Source organism: Geotrypetes seraphini, chromosome 1 (genome assembly GCF_902459505.1).
Source record: "Geotrypetes seraphini chromosome 1, aGeoSer1.1, whole genome shotgun sequence".
Classification (NCBI taxonomy): Eukaryota; Metazoa; Chordata; class Amphibia; order Gymnophiona; family Dermophiidae; genus Geotrypetes; species Geotrypetes seraphini.
The window spans coordinates 314,828,303-314,849,204 of NC_047084.1; the positions used below are offsets into that span (position 1 = coordinate 314,828,303).

Consider the following 20,902-nt stretch of genomic DNA (forward strand, 5'->3'; position numbering starts at 1 on the left):
GGCATATTGAAAGGAAAACCACTGTGCTATCCTAAGAGCACAAACTTTTTCAATGCAGCATCATCTTTGCTTTTTAGGAGTGTATTTTCTTAGCAGGAAGCACCTATTGCATTACTTGGGCTGATATTCAAAACGAGTTAAAAGTTCACTAGCAACCTGCAAACATAACTTACTGTAATTATAATTTTTCAAGTATTCAAATATCAGGTAATTTAAATTGCTAAATAATATCCTCATTAAATTATACAAATATCCGTATACTAATATCGGGCCATTTAAATTCTTAAATAATATCTGTAATTAAAAAAAAAAAAGTACAGGTGAAAAAGTTATCCAGATAGAGGTGGTTTTCAGCCATTATTTAGGTAATTTAAACAAGCCTAAACTAAGAGCTCATTTTACTAAGGTGTGCTAGCATTTTTAGCGCGCGCAAAACACATGCTAAATGAAAAATACTAACGCAAGCTCTATGGAGGCGTTAGCGTTTAGTGCACGCGCTAAAACCGCTGGCGCACCTTAGTAAAAGGAGCCCTAAATGTATAGTACCAGTATGGTAACCACACTGTCCATATATGCAGTGCTGCTATCTTTATGAATATCAGTGTTGAATGGATGGAGTAAGTTAAATGCTGTGACCGGTGTTTAACTTTAAGCCCGTCACCACGCCAGCTCAAAATTGGATTTTTGTTATTCTATGCGGCTAAAGGTGGCTGAGATTTGCCAAGTGAGGCTGCTACTGTAGTTCCAGCTCTGCTATGGACAGAACCCTGATAAATGTACAATGGTGCCTCACACAACGAACTTAATTGGTTCCAGGAGCAAGTTTGTTATGCGAAAAGTTCGTTATGTGAAACGCGTTTTCCCATAACAATACATGTTAAAAAAAATAATTCGTTCTGCAGCATAAAATATGCTAAGATGACATAAAAAAAGATAAATTTGTCAAAATGGTGAAAATGGTGGTCTTGCTGAGGCCAAACTCTTTGACGAGGTCACACTGTTTTACCCCACATTCACTCCTTCTAATTATTTCCCATTTCATTTCAACAGAAATCACCTTCCTGCTTTTTTTAGAAGCCATGATATATAAAAAATATTGAGTTTATCTTAAAAGGACGACTGTATACAGTGAGAGAGGGCAGTTAAGCGCAGTGACTAACGACTGCCTGCAGTGCCTGCGCGGAAGGATGCAATACATCGGGAGCTCGGGCGACTTCGTTGTGTGAAACGAAGTTCGTTGTGTGAAACGAAGTTCGTTGTGTGAATCAAGACATGAAGTTCTTTGTGTGCAGCGTTCGTTGTGCGAGGCGTTCGTTATGCGAGACACCACTGTACTAGGATAGTGGGGCCATGCCAGAATTTGCAAGAGTGGAAGTATGCCTTTCTGCTATTACATTTAAAAAAATACTTGGGCCCTGATGTTCAAAAGCTTTCCATGTCAATAAGACTCGTTAAAGCAGTGTTAGTGGCATAGAAGCTGTCCTGCTGTGGCTACTTGGGACTCAAAATCTGGACTGTCAACAGATCGAATTTCAACTTTGCTTTCAGGCTCACAATTATTTGATGATAATTAATTGGATCAAACTATTGATTGGGATGAATTACAGAAAAAGCATAAATCATTAGTACGTTTGGAATTGCGTTCAGCAACATTAATAGAATATTGCCACATGAAACGAGTACCACCTGGGTTACGTATTAACAAATCTCCTAGTTTTTTAGATAACACAGATTATGTTGAGAGGTGGAATCAGGTTATCACTCAAAGTTCGCTTATTATAGATGTTTTGCAAACAGTAATCACTGAACAAACTGGCGAAGTTGCGAATAAAAAGGAATTGCTTAAACAGATGGAGGAGAATGAGTTTTATCAACAGCACTCGGTAGAACACAATAAGATCAGAGATAAATACTGCCAGGAACAGAGGTTTCTTAAAATCAAGAAATTTAAACGAGACTTATATGATTACACCAAAGAGTATGTCTATCCATGGATGGACAAGAACCAAAATAAAAATAGAAAACAGAAGCATAAGAACATAAACAGTGCCTCTGCCGGGTCAGACCACAGGTCCATCCTGCCCAGCAGTCCGCTCCCGCGGTGGCCAAAAACAGGTCAAGGCCTTTCTGAATCATCAGAAGGGGCTCCCCTGCCACCTTGGTTTCCCATTTAAGTTCTGCCCTCCTATCGAAGTCCTAGCCCTCCGGTCTTGCACATGCACGACCAGGTTGGTTTACTCAGTACCCCACGATCCCTCTATCCCTCAGGAATCCATCCAATCCCTGCTTGAATCCCTGTACCGTACTCTGCCTGATCACTTCCTCCGGTAGCGCATTCCAAGTGTCCACTACCCTTTGGGTGAAAAAGAACTTCCTTGCATTTGTTTTGAACCTGTCTCCCTTCAGTTTCTCAGAATGCCCCCTTGTATTTGCTGTCCCCTTCAGTCTGAAGAATCTGTCCCTATCCACCCTCTCTATGCCCCTCATGATCTTGAAGGTCTCTATCATATCTCCCCTGAGTCTCCTTTTCTCCAGAGAGAAGAGCCCCAGCCTATCCAGCCTCTCGGCGTACGAGCAGTGTTCCAGCCCTTTTACCATTTTTGTTGCTCTCCTTTGGACTCTCTCAAGTACCGCCATGTCCTTCTTGAGGTGCGGTGACCAATACTGAACGCAGTATTCCAGATGCGGACGTACCATCGCTCGATACAATGGCATGATGACTTCCCGTGTTCTGGTTGTTATGCCTTCTTTATGATGCCCAGCATCCTGTTGGCTTTTTTTGAGGCTGCTGCGCACTGTGCAGATGGCTTCAGTGATGCATCCACCAGCACACCCAAGTCTCTCTCGAGTCTGCTGTCTCCCAACAATACCCCCCCCAATTTGTAGTTGAACAACGGGTTCTTTTTCCCTATATGCATGACCTTGCATTTGTCCACGTTGAAGCGCATTTGCCATTTGTTTGCCCAGTCTTCCAGCTTGTCCAGGTCCCTTTGTAGGTCCTCACACTCCTCCCTGGTCCTAACTCTGCCGCACATTTTGGTATCGTCTGCGAATTTTATAACCTCACACTTTGCCTCCTTTTCCAGGCCATTGATGAATATGTTAAAGAGTAAAGGCCCCAGCACCGATCCCTGTGGCACACCGCTCGTGACTCCCCGCCAGTCAGAATATTGGCCCTTTACTCCAACCCTCTGCAGTCTACCCGACAGCCAGTGCTTGATCCATCTGTGCACATCCCCTCCCACCCCGTGGCTCCACAGCTTCTTAAGTAGCCTTTCATGTGGCACCTTGTCGAAAGCCTTTTGAAAGTCGAGGTAAATGATGTCTATGGGCTCCCCATTGTCCATCCGACTGCTTATTCCCTCAAAGAAGTACAGAAGGTTCGTTAGGCACGACCTTCCCTTACAGAATCCGTGCTGGCTTGTTCTCAGTAGGCCATTCCTCTCGATGTGCTCACAAATGCCATCCTTGATCATAGCTTCCACCATCTTCCCTATTATTGAAGTCAGGCTCACCGGCCTGTAGTTCCCGGGGTCACCCCTCGATCCCTTCTTGAAGATCGGTGTGACATTTGCCAATTTCCAGTCCTCTGGCACCTCACCAGTTTTCAAGGATAGGTTGCAAACATGTTGGATTGTGCCCGCTATTTCCTGTCTTAGTTCTTTCAGCACCCTTGGGTGGATCCCGTCCGGGCCTGGTGATTTGCCGCATTTTAACCTGTCTATCTGTTTGAGGACATCCTCCCTACTTACCTCTATGTGCTCTAATTTTTCAGCCTGTTCCCCACTCATGAGCTCCTCTGAGTCCGGTATATTAGATGTGTCTTCGCTCGTGAAAACCGACGAGAAGAACGTGTTCAACCTCTCAAGCAAACATGAAAAATGTTGAATTCAAAATGTCATCTTGCGAATCATCTGTGGATGAGACAGAGACAGTAAAACTGAGAGAGGCTTCATCTCTTGAACCAACAAGTGGAATTACACCTATACTTTCAGAGTCTTTTTTACACATAGGAGAAACAACAACCTAGGACAGTCAAAACAAGAAACCAATACAGATGAAAAAGGGCAACAAAATATGAGCAATCATGTATTTAACTTGTCAACTCAAATGCTCACTGAAACTGAGGAACAGGGTTTGCAATTGGGTATGTCGTTTGTCCCTTCAGCTTTATATGATTCTTTTTTCTTGAAGTGTAAATTCCCAAAATATTTTCAGAAAATGAAGGTTAAGGGTGTTTTTTGGTAATACGCAACCGTCTAATGATGTTATGATATTCCCTCTTCAGGGAAAAGTTACCTCTGCATGGCCACCTCCCAGTAATCCTGATCCATCATCCATTGTCACGTTTGAAAGTTAGTATTACGAGATCTAGAACATCAGAATCTACAACTAAGAAAAACTTATAGTAATTTAACTAAAAAACAATGTGTGGTACTTGGGGGTCATTTTACTAAGGTGCGCTAGCCATTTTAGCGCGTGCTAAATATTAGCGCACGCTAACGTATCCATAGACTATATAATGGACATGTTGCTGTTTAGTGCACGCTAAAACTGCTTGCGCGGCTTAGTAAAAGGACCCCTTAATGCTTTAAGAAATGATATGTCCATCATTCAACGTGCCGCTGTTATCCAGGACAAGCAACAATACCTGAAACACACCAACATCTGGTGGACAAAAATATTTATTTGAAATTGGATAGCAATCCTATACAACACATTTCCAAGCAAGTACACCAGATATTATATGATTATAATTAGGCAGGTGTTATCTCAGCTAAAGAATTTAAATTTCTGTTTACACAGCATCCCAAGAATCCACATATCTACTTCATTCCCAAGATACATAAGTCTCTTAGTAATCCTCCGGCCAATAGTATCGGGCAGAATCCTACGTGAGGGATTCTCAACATTACATATGAATTCTAGATATGATGTCCATCTCAGTTTCAGATAATATAATGTTAGTTACGCTAGATGTCGTAGCTTTATACACAAATATTCCGCAAAATGCAGCTATGAATGTTAAGTACTACCTGGAAAAATCTCCCATGTCTGCTCAAAAGATTGATTTACTCAATTCATTAGTCAAATATGTGATTAACACAATTATTTTGAATTCGAAGGAGAATACTATTTACAGATAAAGGGGGTAACCATGGGGGCAACTGTGGCGCCCCCACGGTTGCCTGCTTATATATATGACATTATTTGAACAACAGTTTGTGTGTTCAAGCCAATATAAAAGAAATATTCTATCTTGGAAATGGTTTATAGACAATGTTATCATGATATGGCAAGGTACAGAGATGGAACCTCAACAATTTCTATCATACATCAATACTGTGGGCACCAACATCAAGTTTGAGAGCAATTTTTGGACATTACTGTGACTGTTGCAGATACAGGATTCACTACAGAATTATATAGGAAGGAGACGGACTGCAATTCCCTATTACATTATAGGCGCTTTCACCCTAAAAAACTTAAGGATAGCATCCCTGTAGGACAGTTCTGTGGGTTCGAAGATTGTGCTCTTCTGGTCATAGTTTTAAACATCATGCAAACAATTTGGCTGCCAGATTTATAAGGCAGGAATTCACAGCCACTATAGTTAAAACCGTGTTTAAACGGGCTAGCCATTCACACTATCAGTGGCATAGTTATCAGGGATCAAATAGTAACCATGACCAGAATACATTAGTATGTGTACTTCCATATTCTTCAAACGTTCATGCAGTACAGCAGATAATAAAAAAGTATTAGCATGTACTAAGTGTTTATCCGGAAATGCCCAAATTTACATACATTTGTAATAGCAATTTGGGTGAGTAACTTAAGGCTCCAATAAAACATGAGGATAGTCATCCAGGGCATTACAGGTGTGGCCACTGTTCATACTGTGATTTAGCCTTTCAAACCACAGAGGTGAATATCCCCCATACTAACAGGAAATTTAGGTTAAGACAGCACACAGATTGTACATCAGCAGGGGTAGTTCATTGCATAATGTGCCCCTGTGGTCTACATTATATTGGCCAAACCCAACAGGCAGTTAAAATTATAATCACAGAACACCTCGGTACAATTAGAACCAAAGAAAGGAGACTCCATTAATTGAGCAATGGGTTCAGGCTGGTCATGCATTACGTCAATTACAATCTGATACGTATGCCACATTGGGGGGGGGGATCATCTCTCGAGAGTTGTTAAATAAAGAACAAAGTTTCATTCAGTGGCAAACAGTGGCCCCATGCAGGTCTTAATCATGTGATAGAATGGCCAGGATAGGGGGTTGGGCACAATGAAAATCTCATAGTTTTCTACAATTCATTGTAATCACAGTATCACATTCAACAGCAGTTAGCTGGGTTTAGTCATGTGACGGGCCATCGCCAGTATAATCTTTTTGTAGTCTGCTGACAGTCCAAACTTTTGATTTGCCTGAGAGAGGCCCGCAGTCACACAAGCAATTTATAGGTAAGCTTTTAAGGGAAGATTTGGTTAAAAATGAGGAACTGATTGAGTGCTTATTTTGTGTAGAACTTCGGTACACATTTGTTCTCCCTGAAGACGTTAGCGAAACTCTGCTGGAGTAGGAGAACAGTGAGCGACCATGCAAGGTGTAACCAGGAGCTGATTATAGGAAGCATTTTGCCACAATATATTTTTTCACATGCACTGGGGATGAGCACATGATTTCAGGATGTGAATTGGATTACAACATCACACAATGACTGAATGAAAAGCAATCCAGATAAGTAAAAATGTTTGGTGGTGAATAACACATATAGAATACAGGACATTGCTGGATTTGTATCATTGCCGGATCCGTATCATTGCTAGACCAGTATTAGGTGGGAACAATATTGTGCGATGATGGTTCTCCTCATTCCAATTCATGGTCCAAGTTTTACTTTGTCATGGGTGGAGGTGTACTGAGCACAGTAGACAGACTGCCCCCAGAGGGCATTATCCTTCATTGTTCAGACTTGGGGCAGACCGGACAAGGATCTCATCATGGTCACAGCCAAGAATGCAGAGAGTCTGCTTCTACAGTTGAAGAGCTGAGTGGGGAAGCCCTAATTTAGCACTGGCCCACTGAGCAGCTCCTCTATGCATTTCCACTGTGGGCCATAGTGGGTTGGATCATCTGTAGGATAGCAAACTATCAGGGATTGGTGATCCTGATGGACCCATACTAGCCCCGCAGGCCTTGGTCCATGAATCTGGTGTGTCTACATAGAGGCAGGTTCCTGAAATTGCCTGTTCATCCAGGGCTTCTCAGTCAAGGCCCGGTTCTGGTGGGGAAGCCAGAACGCTTTGGTCTTTCAGCATTGGATCTTGAGCGCAAGGCCTTGATTTGAAAGGGTTATTCAGAGGTTGCGGTTATAACTCTCCTTAGGGCAAAAGAAGCCTGTGATGGTTGCAGAAGACCTTCCAGTTATGGTGTGCCAAGGAGCAGATGGAGCCAGAGAGGGCTCCCATTCCAGTGACTCTTGTTTTCCTTTAAGCTGGTCTTGAAAAGGGCCTTGATGTTTCATCTCTCAAAGTGCAGATAGCTGGTATCTCACCCGGATTTTACTCATTTTTGAGGAGGGCACCCAAATTAAGACTTCCATTTCACAGACTGTTCCCATCTTGGGACCTCAATGTGGTCTTCAAGGGTCTGGCCCGTGTTCTGTAAGAGCCTCTGTTTGAAACTTCCCTGCTAGACCTTACGGTCAAGATAGTGTTTTTGATTGCCATATTTGCCACAAGAAGGATCTCAGAATTGCAGACCTTCTCAAGCAGGGAGCCTTTTTTCCATTTCACTGAGTTGGGTGTTTCTCTGCGTACAATTCCTTCCTTTCTTCCGAAGGTGGTTTCCACCTTCCATGTCAGTCAAGAACTTTGTTTGCCCGCCTTTTATCTGCCAAACAGAATTGGACATTTAAAACTCAAGTCGTAGAAGTTCTGAAGTCCTTGAAATGCTTTAGAACAGTGCTTCTTAAACCTGCCCTGGGGGACCCCCAGCCAGTTGGGTTTTCAAGATATCCCTAATGAATTTGCATGAGAGAAATTTGCATGGCTGCTACCTATTTTATATGCAGATCTCTCATGCATATTCATTAGGGATATCTTGAAAACCCGACTGGCTGGGGGTCCACCAGGTTTAAGAACCACTGCCATAGAGAATCCTAGTTCCAGAAGGGTTATCCTGAGCCTTCTCATCCCAGCAGTGAATATTCTACAGAGGATGCTAAGAGGGATTTTGACAATGACAGGAATTCATAGCAGAGGTTTAAGGGTACCCTTAAGCTTTAAGGATACCTATCCTTAAAGCTTACTTCTTCTCTAAAGTATTTCCATCTAAACCTAAATAGTGTAACCTGTTCAATACCCCATTGCAGCAAGGTTTACCCCTCACTGTCCAATCTATTTTTTCACTACCCACCCCACCTATTGTATATCTCTGATTAAGCATAGATTATCTCTTTTATTAAATGAATAATTATACCCTTTTGTAACATCTCCATTTTTTTTGTTTCCTTCTCTCTCATTTTCAAATATATTTGGTTTGTAAACCACTTAGATAATTTACAGTATTTGCAGCATATTAAATAAAACTGAACTGTGCAGAGTAAGTTTGCTAATAAAAACATAAGCTACTACTACTTACCATATCAATAGCACTACTAAACGTATGCATCATTGTACACAATACATATAGGTACTTTCTCTGTCCCTGGTGGGCTCACAATGTAAAAAGTGCTTTTTATACCTGGGGCAATGGAGGTCTGAGTGACTTTCCAGGGTCACAAGAAGCTGCAGTGGGAATCAAACCCAGTTCCCTAGGATCTCAGCTTACTGTACTAACCATTGATCCTTTTTTAGCTGTACAGCAGTATATAAAGATTTTAATAAACATAAACATTAGGCTACTCCACCACTGAATGCAGAAGAGAATTTACTCAAAACAGTTGTTGTTATTCAGATAAATAAAATCATATGCTTAGTTCCTTCTTGCCACACTCTTTTCTCATGGTTAAATATTCATTAACTCAACCTGCTGCTTGCTCTACATCCCTTCTGTAGATGGTCATGGAGAGTGGTGAGTGGCTGGTTGGTGGAGATCTGCAAGTTCTCGATAGAATCTTTTGGAATGATGGCCTGGATCAGTATCGACTCACTCCAGCAGAACTGAAGCAGAAGTTTAAGGAACGAAATGCAGGTGAGTCATTAATATAAGCTGTTTCCAGCCCCTCCCGACATGAATCCATGTATTTGAATAAGACTGAAAAAATACTGGCTCGTTTTGACAGTAGAATGCCTTGACCAGGATGAAGTGGGTGAAACATGGATTCAGATAAATAAGATAAGTCACAAAAAGTTATAATTACTAATTCCAATGAAGGGCAAAATAAGAGGAATTAATATGAAATATTTAAATCACTGGTGCAACCCTTATGGATCAATGTTTGAGTTATGTACTTGATCAGCCATCTGAAGATTCTAATCAATAGAAATATTTACGATAAAAGATATATATAAGAATATTACTTGTGTATTTCTCTGAAGGCTTCATTGGGATATGGTTGATTTTGCTGAGATTGTCTGATAGTTTATTGACTCATATTGGCTTTGACAATAAGTAGTATTTGAATTGTTCGATTTTCAAAACAACAAACATTTTTATGGTTCAGAAATTACTCTGTCTCTCAATATTTGGATGTTTTTCCACAAAACATCCCAAATCAGACTTAGATGTTATATCAATTTAGACGTTATATCAAAAATGCCCCTCATATGTTTAGAGTCTAAAACTTTCCCAGAAGATGAAGACAGAGGATTGTGTCTAGGGGCAGAGTTCTTCTATATAGCTTATCTGCTAGGGTTTTTTGATGTAGAGAAACATTGGACTATTTACATTGACATTTATATTTATAATATGAAAAATGGCTTAAGTATAGAAATGATCATGTTGCCTGTATCTCTTTTGGACCTTAGATGCGGTCTTTGCCTTCCAGTTGCGTAACCCTGTGCACAATGGCCATGCCTTACTAATGCAGGACACGCACTCCCAGCTGACTGAACGTGGCTACAGGAGCCCAGTTCTCCTCCTCCATCCCCTGGGTGGCTGGACAAAGGATGATGATGTCCCTCTGTTCTGGCGCATGAAGCAGCATGCTGCAGTTCTCGAAGAAAAAGTGCTGGATCCAGAGACGACCATCATTGCCATCTTTCCATCTCCAATGATGTATGCGGGGCCCACTGAGGTATGCTGACTTCTGGCCAATAACCACATTTCTTCCCAATTACCAGCAAGCTGAATTCTCACTTTTTATTTTATTTGTCATGGCATCCTTTGTCAGGCCTCTGTTGGAGCCCCTAAATAAGGGGGAGGAGGTGTCAACAATTACAATGCATTTACTGTCGCAATGTGAATCCACTGTGAGTGTGACAGAATGTCAGTGTATTCTGTCAAATGCTATCAAATTTACAGCTTTTACACAGTGTCATTACATTATTTCTCTTTAAAAAAAAAAAAAAAAAAGACACCAAACACCAATTTTTTTCTCTTTATCCATGAAAACTGTCATTTTGATCAGCAATTCAGACCCATTTCCAGACCAGTTAGCATTGAGGAGTAATTTAGCTAAATAAAGACGCATAGGTGCATATATGAACCTCTAAATGCACCTTAAATAGAGGGTGCCCACAAAAACACTCCTTGATTTTAAATGGTTACAAAATCAAAACTTATTGGAATATGTTTATAAATAAGATGGCAGCAAATACAAGTCCCAAAAAAGCACAGTTAACCAGATCTTACACAATTGCTTGCACTTTCACCCTTATAAGCTGCAGTTGGTGCAGAAGTTACAACCTTCACACAATGCAATGCGACAAAATGACCAGGTGTTCCTCAAGTGGCCCCGAGATCACCAGACATTGCTGTTAGTCACTTTTTCCTTTGGGGTACATGAAAGACAGAGTGTATGTACCTCCGCTACCCGCAACTATGGATGATCTACAGGAACGCATCACTGAAGCTAGAAATGCAATCACGCCGGATATGCTTTGTTTCTCGAGTTTATTTTTGATATACTGTCTATCAAAATACATGTCTAGACCGTGTACATTATAAAAAAAATTATAGGAAACAGTTAAAATAAGTAAATAAAAATAATTTATCAAATATTAAAAATACTGGACAAATTCAGATTAACATATATGAAACAGAAGGAAAGTAGGGGAGAGAGAGGTTGTTTAAAATACATCGAAGTAAATTAATAGAAGGGGATGGTAAGTGAGGAGCGGTAAAGACATTGGGGGGAATCATTTCAAAAGAAGTATTAGATGTTTCAAAGCTACACATGAGTCGGGGAATTAAAAGGCAGAGGCTGATTCTAAAGAGTAAAAGCATCTTTAAAGAGGAAAGTTTTAAGTTTGGTTTTAAATTTTCTGAGTGAGTTCTCTAATCGAATGTCTAGTGGAAGGGCATTCCACAGAGAGGGAGCGGTAACTGAAAAGATGGATTTGCGAGTAGTGTCGTAAAACAATTCCCGTATTGACGGTATAGAGAGTAAATTTTGATATTTGATTGGAGGGCCCTTGATGATGACTAAGGGATCAAAAATTTATCTATAAATGCCAATTGGTTAGAGTTTTTTGTTTTAAAAGTGAGGAGGAGTATTTTATAGGAAAGACGATGAGTAACAGGTCTGGAGAGCTTTGGAGAGTCTGGTCCAAGCTGATTATCGCATTGATGTTTGTCGAGTAACAGGTGGGGTGCACATCAAGTGAATGTAATCAACAGATACCAAATGAAACTTTGAGTTGATGAAAGTGTAGCCTCAAAGGTGAAAGAATATCCCAATAAATTTTGGTTTTATAACCATTTAAAATCAAGGCGTGTTTTGTGGGCACCCCGTACTAGCACAAAACCTGCAGAAATTGGAACAACAATGCAGCTATGTGTACATTCAGACTTGCTCAGGAGCACATGGATACAGCTGGAATACACACACATTTATTTTATTTATATATTTATTTTAAAAATTTATAGTCTGCCTATCAACTAGGTGGATTACAAGTTCATATGCATAATATAAAAGACATACTTTTTTTAAAAAAATGACAAATTCCAACATTTATGCATAATTATAATCATGAAAAATATCAGTGGCCAAATCAATTATGGTCATTTTGAAAGAACTACCAATATCTTCTTACTTGTGAAAGGCTTTAACAAATAGCTGAGTTTTTAACAACATAGATTTGTTTGGTTTTTTTATATAACCTGTACATGCACTTTGTGACTCCATCCATGTTTTGCCCAAATTCTGTCCATCCCTGAACACACACATTCCTAAGCCGCATAAATCTCATATGCCTCCATGTCATTGTGTGCGCTTATAAGATTATTCCCCCCCTAATTAAAAAAGGCATCTTATGCATTTACTCAGAAGTCCTTTTTGGTATTATGCCAATCTTTTTTATGCCAATACTTTTTTGGTATTATGCCAATACTTGGAACTCTCTACCTGCTGAAATACGTTCTGAATTTTCTAACTTGAAGTTTCATGCCTTACTCAACTGATCTCTTGGACCTTTCTGACAGATGTTTGAGTCTGTTGGATAGCACCAACAGACTCAAACATGCATAGAGGGAGGGTTTATTAAAAAAAACAAAAAACTTCTCTCTCTTGCTATCCTGTTTTTAATGTAGTTCTTTTCTGCTCTATATTATGTAAACCGCTTTGATGGTTTGGCGAAGGGCACTATATAAGCATTTTAATAAACAAACATTTATTATATAGTTACTAGGAGGTTTACAGAATAACATCCATAGTAAACTCAAAAGCATTAAAAATAAACAATCATTATGCCTGTAAAACATAAATCAAAAATCCCAACAATCTAAAAAGCCTGTTGAAACAGATATGCCTTAAGTAATTTACAGAACTGTAAGTAACTCTTCACACTATGTGAGCCCTCCAGAAGGGTATTCCATAGCCTTCCACCTTCCACAATGAGTGCAGGTAACAGTATATTGTTGTTGTTTTTTCTTTTACAAAGATCTTTTATTGAAACCAAAAAGATTACAATGAGCAAAAGTCAAACAAAGCACTAAACAATAAAACAACACAAAGATCTATAAGACCAATTACAAAACTCAACTTCCAGTGCAAAGGGTACAGGAGTTTTGACCAGTGGGTTATTTACCTCTCCTTGTGAGTTTTACAAAAGGCATCATCTACATTTTTTTTCCTCAGCTCCACCTTCTTGTGTCACTGGGCAGTGCCCTATCTCCTCAGTTTCTCCTTCTACAAGTGAGTTGAGAAGGTGTCTTTTTATCTGCTCTGCATCTGATTTCTTATTTTTGGACTCTTTATCCAAATTTTAGAGGCTTCCCAGTGCTTCAGAGGTCGCCAGTATTTCTGTGGCAGCTCTGCCTGGGAGAAGATAGAAGCTTTGTGTTCAGAGTTCAGCAACCCTTTTTATAAGGTATCTACCTCTCCGGCCTGCACTTATATTTACAGAAGCTTGGAGTTCGTTCCCCTGGTAGCTAGGCTCGCCCTTGATTTTATTAGGCATTTGAGTGCAGATTGAGTGGCCTCATGCCGGTCCAGAGGACTTTAGTGGTTGCCGAATGCATTCCCCCCACCCCCCGAAGACACATGAGGAGTTAGTGGGGGTAGAAGGGTTTAGGCTATTTGGGTCTAACTGAAAGTCAGCCAGAAGAGACAAACTCCTGAGAGAACTTTACATGCTTGTCTGAGGCAGAAATCTTCTCCATTGTCCAGCTGCAGTGTGAGCTGATGCAGGCACAACACCAGGCAGATCTGCGAGTATAATCTCATATTACTGTCTATGGGAGACATTGAGGGGGGAGGTGTCTGAAAATGACTTTTTGAGAGTTTTGGGGGCTTCCTATAGGTTCCCCCTCCTCCAAAAATCCCTTTTCTGTATTTTTGAAACTTTTTTTAATAGCTCTCTAGGGCTGTATTTTAGTGCCAAAATGCTGCTGCTGTGGCCATCTTGGATTTCTTTATTTTATTTCAAAAGCCTCTATTTGCCTCAAAACACCTTGATTTTGATTAAAAATAATTTAATGTGGACACCTTAGGCCTTGTTATCCCGATTCATGTCAGATTTGCACTGGATGGCCAGCTGAGGAGTATCTATGTGCCACAGAGCACATGAGGGAGGTGGGGAATGAGGGCTTTGCCCCCTCTGGTCCCTCCGGGGTGTTGGAGTTGCAGGAAGCTAGGTAGTTTGAAAAGGAGGTGGCTATTGCCAGAAATATGCTAGGCTGTATAGAGAAAGTTGTAATCAGTAGAAGAAGAAAGGTGTTGATGCCTTTGTACAGGTCATTGGTGAGGTCCCACTTGGAGTACTGTGTTCAGTTTTGGAGACCGTATCTAGCAAAGGATATAAGAAGGACTTGAAGTAGTCCAGTGATAGGCAACAAAAATGGTAGGAGGTTTGAGTCAAAAGATGTACAAGGAGAGACTGGAAGCCCTAAATATATATACTTTAGAGCAGTGGTTCCCAACCCTGTCCTGGAGGACCACCAGGCCAGTCTGATTTTCAGGATAGCCCTAATATGCATGAGAGAGATTTGCATATAATGGAGGTGCCAGGCATGCAAATCTGTTCCATGCATATTCATTAGGGCTATCCTAAAAACCTGACTGGCATGGTGGTCTTCCAGGACAGGATTGGGAACCACTGCTCTAGAGGACAGGAGAGACAGGGAAGATATGATACAGACATTTAACTACTTAAAAAGTATTAATCTAGAACCACATCTTTTCTGGAGAAAGAAGAATGGATGGTACTGGTGGAAGGCAACCTTGAAAAGGACTTGGGGGTATTGGTGGATAAAATAATGAAGCCGGCGGCACAATGCGCAGCGGCCTCAAAGAAGGCGAACAGTATGTTGGGCATTATCAGAAAAGGTATCACTACCAGAACGAAGGAAGTTATCCTTCCACTGTATCGGGCAATGGTGCGCCCGCATCTGGAGTACTGCGGCCAGTACTGGTCGCCGTACCTTAAGAAGGATATGGCAATACTTGAGAGGGTCCAGAGAAGAGCAACAAGGATGATAAAGGGCATTGAAAACCTTTCATATGTTGAAAGGCTAGAGAAGCAGAGGCTCTTTTCCCTGGAAAAGCGGAGACTTAGAGGGGACATGATAGAGACTTATAAAATCATGAAAGGCATTGAGAAGGTGGAGAGGGACAGATTCTTCAGACTAGCGGGGACAACAAAAACAAGAGGGCATTCAGAAAAATTGAAAGGAGACAGATTCAAAACGAATGCTAGGAAGTTTTTCTTCACTCAGAGGCTGGTAGACACCTGGAATGTGCTTCCAGAAGAGGTGATAGAACAGAGTACGATATTGGGTTTCAAAAAGGGATTGGATGACTTCCTGAAGGAGAAGGGGATTGAAGGGTATAGATAGAGGGTTACTATACAGGATATTAAATGATTAGGGAATAAAAGATTTAGGTAAAGGATCACTTACAGGTCATGGACCTGGGGGGCCACCGCGGGAGCGGACTGCTGGGCACAATGGACCCCTGGTCTGACCCGGCAGAGGCAATGCTTATGTTCTTATGTTTAAAACTAGAGGACGTAAATTGAGGTTGCGGGATGGTAGACTTAGGAGTAATATTAGGAAATTCTTTTTCACAGAAAGGGTAGTGGATGCCTGGAATTCCCTCCCAAGGGAGGTGGTGGTAAAGAAAACAGTGACAGAATTCAAAAAAGCATGGGACAAACACACAGGATCTCTAATCAGAAAATGAAGGGTATAATTGGAAGAACTAAGGCCAGTACTGGGCAGACTTGAATGGCTTGTGTCCTGTATATGGCTATTCAACTTGGTATGGACTGGGGAGTAATTTGGAATAGTCTAGATAGGCTGGAGTGAGCTTTGACGGCAACTCCGGTAGTTGGAACTTGAGCACATTACTGTGCAGACGTCTATGGTCTATGACCCAGAAATATCAATGAACATAGACAATTGAAATTAATCATGGATTTGTAATGCATGTACCTATTAGGCAGACTGGATGGACCATTCAGGTCTTTATCTGCTGTTATTTACTATGAAACTATGTGAATTTTTGAAATAGGTGGTCTGACCAATGTACTTTGGATAGGGAATTAAATTCTAAGTAGTTTGTGTTTTTTGCTGAAGTTGAGGAGGCGAGTAGATCTAACTGATGGCCCTTTTTGTGTGTGGGTTGTTGAAACAAGAGTTTGAGGTCTAGCTCTTTTAAAAGGTCGAGAACTTTAAAGGTTTGAGAGTTTGAGACTGAGTCTAGGTGGAATCATATTGTATCGTGGTTCTTCAGATGATGCCTGAGAACAGTGGTTCAGCTTCTAGCCACTTTCCAGGAGGGATGTAGAATAGTATGTAGCAGATGGGGCATTGGCAAGTGTTGCTGTTTATTTCTACCACTAGTCATTAAGCCCGTTACATTGACGGGTGCTAGAATATGTCTGTCTTTCTGTCTCTTTCCTTCCCGCTGTCTCTCTCCCTGGCCCCCTTTCTCTGTCTGTCTTTCTGTCCCTCTCCCTGCCCCTGTGTGTTTCTTCCTTTCTTTCTGTCTCCCTCCCTCCCTCTGTCTCCCTCCCTCCCACTATCTGTCTGTCATTCTTTCCCTCCTTTTCCCTGTGCAGCAGCATTTCCACCCCACTTCCCTGTGCAGCAGCAACAGCATTTCCCTCCTTCCCCCCTCCACTTTCCTGTGCTGAAGCAGCAGCGGTATTTCCCTTCCTCTCCAGGTCCCTGTGCAGCAGTAGCAGCATTTTCCCCCATTCTCCCTTCCCTTCTCTTACTGCGATCTGGCCTGCTCCGTTCGGACCCTCCCCCTTCTTTTACTGCGTTCTGTCCTGCTTCGATCTGGCCTGCTCCATTTGGCCCCTCCCCCTTCCCGCGGTCTAGCCTGCTCCATGCCCCTCCTCTCCCTTATTACGTTCCTGTGGCTGGAATCCTCTTTTTTGTCGGCCCCCCCTTCCCTTCCCGTGGGCTGGCCTGCTGCGGCCGAAGGTTTTTTTTTTTAGTTTAAAAGTGCCGCGGCAGTTCCTCTCACGATCCCCGCCAGCGTCGGAAGCGTTCTCCGACGCTGATGCGGCTCGTGAGAGGAGCCGACACCACAGCTTTTAATTTTTGCTTGAGGAGGTGGCGAGCAGGGAGTCCAGCGCTGCAGGCAAGTCCTGGCGTCCACGGAGAGAGGGAGCGATATATGCGCGCATGCGCACTCCTGCCGCCACAGACCTACTGATCACAGATCAGAGATCACGGAAATACGCAGGTAAGAGTGCGCATGCGCGGCTAGGGTTTTATTATATAGGATTAGTAGTTCTATTGAGGTGTAAATGTGCTTTAGCTTATTACTTGGATTGCACCATACCTCTCAGGACTTCAACTCAACTGTTCCTGTCATTTGATTCCAAGTTTATTAAAATCTTTCTATCCCACACGAGGGCAAAAACCGTCTGGGTGGCATACAATCTAAAATCATATTCTAAAATATAAAAGGTTCACATGACATTAAACTTATGGGGTTAAAAGTGAAATACAATTTATAGAAAATTTGGGAAGGAAAATACAGTTCAGAAAACTTCCCATGTCTTGCAGAATACGCTTGGGACCCAAGGACAATTATCTTTTGTGATAAGCATCTACAAAGAGAAATGTTTTTATATCCATTTTAAACTTATCAATTAAATTCAATAGTCGGAGGTTCATTGACATAGAATTCCAGAGTTGCGGACATTTTACTGGAAAAGTGGAATTTCTGATATGTTTGTGGATAATTTCTTGTTGTGTTGGGACAACAAGATGTTTATGGTTTTCTGATCTGAGAGATCTAGATGGGTATACAGAGTCAAGAAGCATTCTAAGTAAGGGAGGGGGGGTCACCTGTTATTAATACTTTGAAAGTTAGTAAAAGTATTTTATAAGTGATGTGATGAGAAATGGGGAGCCAATTGCTGTATTTTGAATATTTTAAAGTCTTTGGATGTCTTTTTGGTGTACAGCATCCCCGCATAAAGAACATTACAGTAATCCAACTGTTGGATTACTAATGAGTGTACTAATAAATTCAAAGCCTCTGGGAAAAGTAGTGCTTGAACAGACCGAATTAATCTAAATTTAAAGACCAATCGTTTTACGGCATCTGAAATCTGTAATTGATATGTCAACTTTGAATCAAATAGACTAGAGATCAAATAGACAAGAGAACCATCTCCACATGATTGGTGGACTGTATCTCCTTTTACTATGCTCGGGCTGGGCTTACACTTGAAGGCCCTGTTATGGCGCATAAGGTTTGAGCAATGGTAACAGCAGTAGCTCATCTACGTTTCTCTCCTATTGAGGACATCTATCAAGCAGCCACCTGGTCCTCAATTCATACATTCATATCCCACTATTGCCTGGAGATTCATTCTAGAAGGGATAGTTGGTTCGGCCAAACAGTTCTACAAAATGTATTTTCCAATTAGAAGCCAACTTCCTTCCAGCCCTGTTGGTTTCGCCAGGCTCATGCTAGTTGTCATTAACCCTTTTCTCAGAGGCATGAGCCTAGCAGCTAGTGAGAATATGCTGCCTGCTTTTCCTTGAATAAAGCAAACAGGTAAATAACTTTGCTATCATAGGTGTTATCTGAGGACAGCAGACAAATATTTTCACAACCTGCCCAACCTCACCTGTTTGGCTTCTTAGCTTTGTGCAAGCTGGTAGCAGGCAGGAAGGCACTCATGCATGCGCAGTACGGGCAGTTGCAAAACTTTTTAGAAGTGACAATACGCTTTTTCACTGACCATGCTGGGATCCATGGATGCTGATACTGGGTTCCATTAGTATTCTATCCAGGGTGCCTAAATGGAGGTGCCCAGTTAAAGAATTACCCCCCCACCTTTTTTTTTTTTTACAAAACCATAGTGCGGTTTTTAGCACCGGCCATGATGGTAACAGCTCCGACGCTCATAGCAATTGTAAGAGTATCTGAGCTGTTACCGCCACGGCCGGTGCTATAAACCCCACCACGGTTTTGTAAAAGGGGTGTGTGTGTGTGTTTGTGTGTGTGTAAATCAAGTAAGCAGACAAATGAATACCCTACTGAATATGCAAGATTTTATTTGTTAGCTGATAATGGAGTGCAGCACTATTAGGCAGAAAAAAGAGTACATATGCAAAATTAATATGACTCTACTAATAGCTAGGCTTAGGCTTTGAAGGTTAGCTATTAAAAGAAGGGTTCTTTTTTTTCCTTGCCAGCTGTTTCCACTTCATTGTGGTTTGATCTCAGAACAATACTAGAGTCAACCAACTGATCTCAGAAGATAACCTTAGTTACTCTTCTCAGTAAGACCCTTCAGTGCATCTGACACGATTTGTTCAAATCCTCAGCTGTTCTGTGATGATGTTTAGTAAAATGAGAAACATGACCATTTTCTGCTGCCTTTTCAGTGACATCAGACAGCAGCTTGCCTATAATGTGTGTCTGCTAGTGAATAATACAAATAAAGAATTATCTCTAATCATTTTCTTTAGATTGTTTAGGAGACTCTGGCACTAGATTTTGTGTCTCTGTGAATAGTTTACAGACAACTATTTAGACTGGGTAGCTTCTAAAGACATGCGGCATAATTTATCCAGCCTATTTCCAAGGCATAAAATGGGAGCTAACACTAACAATAGAGGAGGCGCAATTCCTTACATACAATCTAGACTTGAAATACAGGGCAGGTTAAATCACCTACGCGAGTCTATCTGCTGATATTAAGCAACGCTTAACTGTATAGTGCTGTAGAACATCAGTGTAAGGTTTGATCTCGCGCCCGAGCCCCCAAAATGTAAGGTTTGATGCGCCCCCACAATGTTAGGTTGTAGGGGTTATGTGAAGCGCCCTTACAAACGCCAGGTCCCGAGTTCAATACCTTCACAGAAGATTCACCAGGAAGCAGACTCAAATAAGAAGCACAGCCAGAAGTGATGGCATAAAGAATATATTATAGAAATAGGCTTACAGAAAAGTAATATTCATAAGCATTACAATTAAGGAGAGAGCAAAGCAGTTTCCCTGCCTTACAGAGTCCAAAGTGAAGCGTGAAGTTCCAGGGAGAGGCAGAGAGAGAAAGGAGGATGGGGGTGATGGTCTAAGCTTTGGGTTCCAGCGATAAGCAAGAGGAAGAAGGGCAAAAGGAGCCAGAGGAGCAAGGGGGGTGTTGTAGAGAGGAGCCTTTTATAGCTTGGAATATTATTCTAAATATAGAAACTATTGTATTTCCCAGTATCTTTCTGTTTAGAATTTGTAAACTGTTTGAAACAATGGTTAGTTTAATTGATAAGGAAGGTGTGATACTTGCAGGCGTGGTAGATGGGATTAGTCTCTGGCTTCTTTGTCCCATTCAAGCAGCCTATCTTCTTGCTAAACAATCCAGTCTGGCTGGAGCATAGAATTCTGCATCAACATTCCAGAATCAGATTGATATAATTTCCCATAGGCCTTTGCTGACATTGATTAGGGCAACCAAAAATGCTGATTGCTAGCAATAGCTATGCTGACAATCAGCACTAACATCTGAAACCCGGGCAGAAGTGAGGCATTACAGGATCAGAGTCAGGGTGGAGCCTGAAATTATCTGGACCCCAGGGATGTTCAGCACAAGTGTCTGAAGAGCTAACTTAGCAGATAGGACTGCGTAGAGAAACATAGAAACATGATGGCAGATAAAGGCCAAATGGCCCATCCAGTCTCCCTAAGAGATCCAGTCTGCCCATCCAGTCTCCCTAAGAGATCCCACGTGCCTGTCCCACACTTTCTTGAATTCAGATACACTCCTTGTCTCTACCACCTCTACCAGGATACTATTCCATGCATCT

The 20,902-nt window shown here is 41.5% G+C and overlaps 1 protein-coding gene across 2 annotated transcripts in view; it reads left to right on the plus strand.

Annotated features, from left to right (window-relative positions):
- PAPSS1 (3'-phosphoadenosine 5'-phosphosulfate synthase 1) overlaps positions 1-20,902 on the plus strand; it is a 180,334-nt gene that overhangs the window by 132,435 nt on the left and 26,997 nt on the right. For both annotated transcript variants that reach the window (XR_004540447.1, XM_033956484.1), the window contains exons 9-10: positions 9,079-9,214; positions 9,991-10,259. Coding sequence is in view for 1 of the 2 variants with exons in the window: in XM_033956484.1 (XP_033812375.1) it covers positions 9,079-9,214; positions 9,991-10,259 (405 nt within the window). In the remaining variant the exon portion in view is untranslated. The remainder of the gene's footprint in view (positions 1-9,078; positions 9,215-9,990; positions 10,260-20,902) is intronic.